Raw genomic sequence first — 7,756 nt, 5'->3', positions numbered from 1 at the left:
CGGTTCCGGCTGTGCGCGTGGGGCGCAGCGACCGGCCGGGCGCGGTGGCTGCAGGCGCGTGTCGGGCGTGGTGACCGGCGGTGCGTGGCGTGTGTGCTTCTCTGGAGTGCGAGGTGTGCTGCAGAGGGGATCCTGCTGGTCTGGTCTGCTGCTTCGCATGTGCAGCTCTGATTGGATCTGGTGCGAGGTGCATCGATCTGGGTGCTGCGCTTCGCGATGCGGCGTGGGTTGCTGCGGTGGTGGTGGCCACGGTGGTGCTGCGGTGGTGGACGGCGGCTTCGGCCAGGGGGTGGTGCATGTCATGTCGTGGTGGATCGTGGGATCCCGTGGCCTGAATGAGGTCGGCCTCAGCAGGTGGTGGCTGGTGGGCGGTGGTCGGTGGTGGTAGGTGGTCGGCGCATCTCCAGGAGAAATCTTTGCTTCGGCCTTCTTCGGAGCCGGCGACGGCGGCGCCTGCGGGTGCCGTGATCTTTCTTGAAAGCGTTGTCGTGGAGGTGTGCTCCTCCTCCCCACGGCTTTGGCCCCGGAGGGAAACCTCAGATCCGCTGGGTCGGGCGATAAAGGCGTCTTCGCGTCTTTCTCCTCCTTGGGGGCATCGTCTCGGAGCCGGCTACGACTGGGAGACTGGTGGATTACGGCATCTTCGCTGTGGATGGCGGCATCTTCGCCGCGTGGTTTGCTGAGGCGGGGCGCTGGTTTCTGTTTGGCAACGATGATGGCATCGAGAGGAGCTCGGGTCGCGGCGTGGACTTCGGTAGTCGGTTCTTCCCGGCATGTCCGAGGTGCTCTTCTGTGGGCACGGTCAGCGCAAGTCTTGCATATTTCCCTGTGATGCTCGTCGTCAAAGTCGGAGTTGTCAGTTGCTTGCGCGTGTGGCCATCCGGTGGCATATGCCGTCGTGGCTCCTATACAGCTGTTTGCAGGTTGGCTTCGAGATTGGAGCTCTATAGTGAAGTCGGAGTCGCTCGTTCGAGGCAATCGGTGATGGCGATGACGTTTGCGACTCCTCGGCGAATGTCTTTCTTCTTTGCAGCTTTGTGTTCCATGTCGGTGGCCAGGTTGGCCGGTGGTGCCCATGTCATGTGGGTTGAGTTGTATCGGTTTTAGCCCGGTTTTCCGCGAATTAACCGGGCAATTCTCTCTTCTTCTTAATCAATGCAAATGGCAAACCTTTTGCCTCGTTTCAAAAAAAAAAACCATATGATAACGAAAATGAACTAGGCAGAATGGTGCGCTCCGCTGCGCCACGCTATATTCATGTCCTCTAGATCCGATTTTGCAGGTTCGACCACCAAGGCACCACCCGCAGCAACCAAACAACCGAACGCAACACCCAGAACGTCGCCAAGTACAAGGAACATCACTGAAAGAGCAGCAACCAACAGTCCACCGGTCTGGCCAAACGGAACGGAAGCACATTCAGCCCCACCCACACCACCGAATCCACAGGTCGGTGGCCACACCGATTAAACAACAGTTCCAACACACCAGACCAATCCTTGCATAGTGGTGGCCAAAGACTCGACATCCCCAATCCACTCAACTCCACCCAAATTCATAAATCCCATCAGTGTGATTGTAAATCCAACATCATTAGAGCATAGTGTGTGCATAGATAGTGTCCACAGCGTGCCTTCTACTACAACTTTATTACATGGCAACCGCTAAGTGTCTTGGTGACACCAGAAGGACAACAGCCCCCATACTCGAGCCGCTGAGGCGTTGTGAGTGGCAAGGACAGCAGCTTGGTTTATTGTGTGGGCTGGATGCTGCACCATGCATCCATGCGTGCTGTTGTTCTACAGGGAAGAACCGGCACGGCGACGCCTCGTCGCGTTCGATGTAGCGATCTGACCAAGTTCCTCGCCCTGGTTAGATGTCACTCGTTCCCTCACAGGGGTGTAATGCCTCAGCCAAACGCCCGTGTATACCTGAAGAAATAGCAATCAAGTTAACGCCGACAAAGTAATCGTTGCGCAAGTATGAGAATATCTGGCCGCCTGAGTAACCAACTACTGTGTCTTGGATGGTTTTGTTTTAGCAACTGCGTGACTCAAATAATGTTAACAGACTTATTTGTTCTACTAGTTTGAGAATATGACAGACAAAAAAGAAACAGGACACTCTAGGAAGACAAGATAAAGTGAAACATGACTAGAATTCATTGACTGACTTCTGCATAAGCAAAATCGTTTGCTCGTTTCAAGGTGCACACAGGAACATGTATCACCGTGATAAGAAGTCCTTGCTAAAGCACAGGGAAAACTAGATCCACCGACCAACACTCAACAGAACAAGAAGCATGCACAACATTATATTTCGCACTACAGATCAAAGAATAATGGTAACTCTCAAGCTGGTGCTCAGTATATATAGATTGACAAACAAAACGAAATGGTTGTCCCCGAATTCAGAACAAGCAAAAAGAAGTGCTCTACATAAAACTGTTGATAGCCACTAACCTGTTGGGGCCTCATAATTTTATTGTCAGGGTCATCAAGTGACTCCTTCCAGTGTGCTAGCCAACCAGCCATGCGAGGAATTGCAAATAACACAGGGAAAAATTCTGTAGGGAATCCCATTGCTCTGAAAATCAACGAGTCACAATGTAAGTATTCAATAACAGAAATAGGGTGCATGGGGGATAGAAAATAGACTCGTTTTCGAAGAAACAACTGACACACCTGTAAATCAGGCCAGAGTAAAAATCCACATTTGGATACAGCTTCCTCTTGATAAAATACTCGTCTGACAGTGCTGCCTTCTCCAAAGCAACAGCAACCTGGTATGGCATCAGAAAACATCATAAGGATGTGTTTGATTTGGTAACGCATGATTACAGTTGCACACAGATAGCCAAGCTGTTTAGGACCCTCATTTAAAGAACGCGGCATAATTATTAGGCCCTTGTTGATAGCATAACTCCAGGGTGTTAATAGAAAAATAAGTTAATTAGCAAAATGAACGATTATCAAACCCTGAAGTGTTAGCCGTTTGTGATATTGGCAAACAACAGTAGCATAAAACACACAGCTTTCGTTCGGTCATAAAAAGAACAGATGGCGAACAATCGGACAACTTAAGTCCACTATTTTTGTTCCTTTCAACTGTCATCAGATCCAAAGTGGAAATAATCTGAATTGCACTTCATCTATCTCACCGTTTTTCAGAGTCAATTTTCACCCAGTAGAAAAAGATATTTTTACTGTATTTTCTACTTTGCATGGTTAAACATAATGCTTCATAGACTAAGTTACTGACACTTAGTACCCACAGCATAAACAGCGCAACTCTGTTTCATTACATGAGAGCAATGATCAAACTCTCTCTACATAAATGGGGGTTTGGTAAAGTTCTCAGAAAACCTTCCTCTCTACAGTTAAACAGATCAGGAATAGCTGACCTCGATAAGAGGATCCCGTCCAACAATAGAGAAAACCTCCTCTGCTAACTTCCGGATGACTTTAGCACGAGGATCATAGTTCTTATACACACGGTGCCCAAAACCTGACATTTTCCGTTTCCTGAAAAAGGACAGACATCACTTATAAAACAAGTCCCACGGTACATCAAAAAGGTATCGAAGTAGAGATTCTATTGAAAAGACTATCACGGAGACAAGAAAAATATCAATCAAGCAGGAGTTGTGTATCACCTGTTCTTCACTCCCTCAATGAAATCTGGAATATTCTCCACAGCTCCAATCTCATTCAGCATTTTAAGTACCGCCTGACATACAGAACATAACGCTAAGTCCCATAGTAAGATGCAAATCATTGATCTCTTTTGGCCAGGATGCAGGTTTCTGAAATCAAAAGACTTCACGATACATACATTCCCTAAAAACTAACGTGGTGTGGGGCTGGAAGGATATTCCTGGGAGGATGGATCTACTTGCATGACGCCACGATGAGAAACAAAAACACGTAGAAATGTGTTGGTGGGCCTTCCTTCAGGAATTCATTTTCGTGAGTTTCAATGTGAATCGGGCAAAGATTAATCACCTTCGAATTATAATTAGTAATGGAGTCTGCTTTACATGGAGAAAATGACAGCCTGCCACTATGCATAAACACTTTACAGGTACCAAATCTAATAAAATCCACACACGGGTTAATAAGTTGCTCCTCATGGTCTAATATCTTGGTTATACTTTGTGCACTAGTTTTGATTGTTCCAACTTAAGGAGATATTGAGCAATGTAGATGAGGTCAGGGAGATATCGACATAAGACTCTCTTCATAAGAGAAATTGGAGGCATTGGTCGTCATGGTACCGTTGCAAGCTCCTGCCACCAACAAACTTAGGGTACATCGGATGAACTACAACTGCATGAGGTTCCTAGTAACATACATCAAATTTTGTTATGTTTCAATTTGGGTATTGAATGGGCCTGGTAGGGCCAGAGGTGTAATGCACGGTCTAAAACTGATTTAGGTAAGTTAATCATTATTTAAAGTACAAACTTCCTTACAAGTGGATGCAAGATTCATAAGGTTATCATGTAAGAGCTGCTGAAGCAAGGTCCTTGTTAGAGTACGTAATGGGCCTAATGGGCCCATTAGTCTTAGGGTTAATTAGAGATAAGGGTCGCTTGCTTAGGGGTCAAGTAAGCCTTGCTTGGGAGTCAAGTAAACCTCTATATATAAAGAGAGGAGATGTATCAATCTAATCAAGCAAGATTAAGAAGGAAATCCCTTCCCTCTTGCCCGGCCGTGGGCAAAAAGGCCCCCGGCCGGCCTTCTCGCGCCCTACTTCTAGCAGCGCCATAACAGTCCTGTTGTTTCTTAGATTATTTAATGAATTTCTAATGATGAGGATTGTTAAATATGTAGAAGCATTATAAGCATGAATGCATGAACCAGGAGGAGGCAGAGCTCGATATAATTTACCTCATTTGCGCCACCATGCAGTGGACCATATAGAGCTCCAACAGCACCAGAAAGAGCAGTGAAGACATCAACACCACTATATAGATATCATAGCTAATTAGGCATCGATTTACTACTCCCACTTGAGAAGAGAATGAAGGACATGATACCTTGAAGCAAGGTGCCTAACAGCAGCTGTTGAGCAGTTCATTTCGTGTTCAGCATGGAGAATGAAAAGGATATCTAGAACCCGTGCAAGTCGGGGATTTGGCTTATATTCTTTGTCACCCCTGCAACACATCAAAAGTAGAAAAATATGTACCAAATGAATTCTTTAGCCAATATATGTGGGAAAACAAATAAAAAGAATTATCAAGTAATGTGACTTACAAAGAGTCTAGCATATACAAGAAATTCTCCGAATAAGAAAGATTATTTGAAGGAAGGACGGCAGGCCTTCCTGCTAGTCTCAGGTAGGCTGCAGCTGCTATTGCTGGTGCCTAAACAAATGATCAGATATAGAAAGTTAAGCCATGTACATGACTAAAAACAGAAAGTACTGTTGTTGCAACTTTGATCATGAGGTTATGTGCAGAATCCACGGATATTTTTGGCATCACAAACATAATTTAATCAGTTGGATGTGTATCCTGAAAAACTACACTAACTGAAGATAATCAGATTATTAGCCATACCTTCCCAAGAACTCGTACAATTTGCTTATCCCTAACCTGCTTTGACTTGTACAGATCTTGCCCCTGCATGGGTAGAATATGTCAAAGATCAATTTCAAACTGTTAGACATAAAAGATAAAAAACAAAATTAAGTATGCATATACAATAAACTATCAAACAGACTAAACTTATAACAGAAAAAGTTCAAGGGTTTGACGGATACTATAACATTTCATAAGATATGTGAATAATCATCTGCCTAAATTGGTGCATTTAAAATGTGCTTACTCTAAGAGCAGGGTTTGCATCTGGGTGGAAGACAGAAAGTGTGCTCATTGCACTGGCAAGGACACCCATGGGGTGGGCATCGTGAGGCATTGATTGTATGATATCCTGCCAAAATTAGAAAGCACCATACATCACTTTGTAATCCGAACGAAGCCCGAAACCTACATGTAATTCCTAATATATAGCAATATCAAGACTCTAAAAGAAAAGGTAAGGGACAAAGCATACCAAGAGTCCTTGAGGAACAGCAGAGTGCTGTGAAATTGCAAATTCCCAGCCTGCCAGTTGACTCTGAGTTGGCAAATTCCCGTACACTGTGGACGCAGAAGTCATTAACCAACGATTACAACAACAAAAAGCGAATATGCTCTAGGAATACAAGTTGCAAAACACTTACTTAAGAGGTAGGCGACCTCAACAAATGAACTGCTTTCAGCCACCTCCTCAATTGGATAACCCCTGTAGCGAAGAATTCCCTCATCCCCATCGATGTAGCAGATGGAAGAACGCACGGGGGCAGTGTTGAGATAACCAGGATCGTAAGTCTTAAGACCCTTGTCATCTTTTCCAGCGGTAATCTACAACATAACAGAATGACAATCAGTTTTGTTCTCTTCGATCTGGTTTCATGATGCAAATGAATCATCATTGAGGCAGAGCTCCGGCCAGTTTCGCGAAAAAGGTGTCATTAAGAGTAAAATGCTTATAGCGTGTTCCGTTCAAATTTGGTGCTGCAAAATCACAGAAATCTGTAGACAATGTCTACTGAAATAACAAACGAAATCAGTAGTTACGGCTACCAGCTTCCCAAAGCTACGCATGTGGGCCAATTAGAAAATTTTTGCTAGACCATGCTGTGACATCGTTACCTGCAACAGTTACCCGTCAAAACAATTTTCAAGCCTGTAATGATTATCAGCTCAACTTCAACCCTCACCCGGCAGAATAAGCATATAGACTGTTGGCTCTTCAATTTCATGAGCTCGGTCGAATTAAGTGTTTTAACTCCTATCTATCATCCTTAATTACAATCTCTACAAAAGAATACATCATCAATTGCTGGATCATCTGATCTGATGCAGGTTCAACAGTTGCTCCTAATTACTGGATTGGAACGGCAAGTTCCAACCAAAAATTAAGATCTTCTATTACAAATCATAATCCAATCCCGAATCCATAAGGCCAGCCTACTGCTAACCGAACTGCAGAACACAAGCTCGCTGCTATGGACAGAGGCAGCACAGATCGATTCACGCCACACGGCCACACCCCACCGCCGGAGGACACAAGCCATCAGGCTGGACTGCTGGTTTTATACCTTCTTGAAGTCTGTGGCGCGGACGGTGCCGTCCTCCGAAACCTTGACCTCGTACCGCTTCCCCGTCCTCGTGTCCACCACGGCGAGCACGCCGGCGCGGGTCCCCGGGGCCGCGGCCGACGCCGGCGACCTCTCCAGCGCGGCCGCGGGGTCCGCGCCGGCGGCGAGGAGGTGGGAGGAGAGCACGGCGAGGCGGCCCCGCGCGGGATCGGCGCGGTCCATCGGATCGGGCGGTGCGAGCCGCGTGGACTGGAGGGATGACGAGCAGAGCAAGAGAAGAGAGGGAAGCGGTTGCTTGGACGTCTGGTTTGGTACGGCTTTTGCTTCGCGCAGCACGATGCTGTTTATCTTTCCTTTCTGAGTAGCATCGGCGGTCAATGTATTTGTCTCGTTTTTTTTTTGAGGTGAATGTTTTTGTCTCGTGTGTTCACTGCATCGTGTAGCTTCATATTGTGTTTGCATTGACCGGTCAGACTGCGTACGTGGCAAATAATGCATCTTAGTCATCTCACTTATCTCGCGATGTGGACCCTACCTGTCAGTGGATGGAGCAAAGAAATAAAAAGAGCGAAAATGATAAGTGCCTCAACATTCGGGGTTTAAG

At 46.1% G+C, this 7,756-nt stretch overlaps 1 protein-coding gene across 1 annotated transcript; it reads right to left on the bottom strand.

The window, feature by feature from the left end:
* Positions 1-1,534: 1,534 nt before the first annotated feature.
* Positions 1,535-7,469, bottom strand: LOC123113497 (citrate synthase 3, peroxisomal). Its single transcript, XM_044534737.1, has 13 exons — positions 7,153-7,469; positions 6,232-6,412; positions 6,063-6,148; positions 5,835-5,939; positions 5,567-5,629; positions 5,262-5,371; positions 5,042-5,161; positions 4,893-4,968; positions 3,656-3,729; positions 3,404-3,524; positions 2,685-2,782; positions 2,463-2,586; positions 1,535-1,931 (listed from the first exon to the last, which is right to left on the bottom strand). Exons 1-13 carry the CDS (start codon positions 7,372-7,374, stop codon positions 1,800-1,802), a joined length of 1,512 nt encoding a protein of 503 aa, XP_044390672.1. The 5' UTR covers positions 7,375-7,469; the 3' UTR covers positions 1,535-1,799.
* Positions 7,470-7,756: the final 287 nt, after the last annotated feature.

This window comes from Triticum aestivum, chromosome 5B, assembly GCF_018294505.1.
Source record: "Triticum aestivum cultivar Chinese Spring chromosome 5B, IWGSC CS RefSeq v2.1, whole genome shotgun sequence".
NCBI lineage: Eukaryota > Viridiplantae > Streptophyta > Magnoliopsida > Poales > Poaceae > Triticum > Triticum aestivum.
The sequence above is the reverse complement of the archived record's forward strand: the minus strand, read 5'-3'. Positions and strand labels throughout refer to the sequence as shown.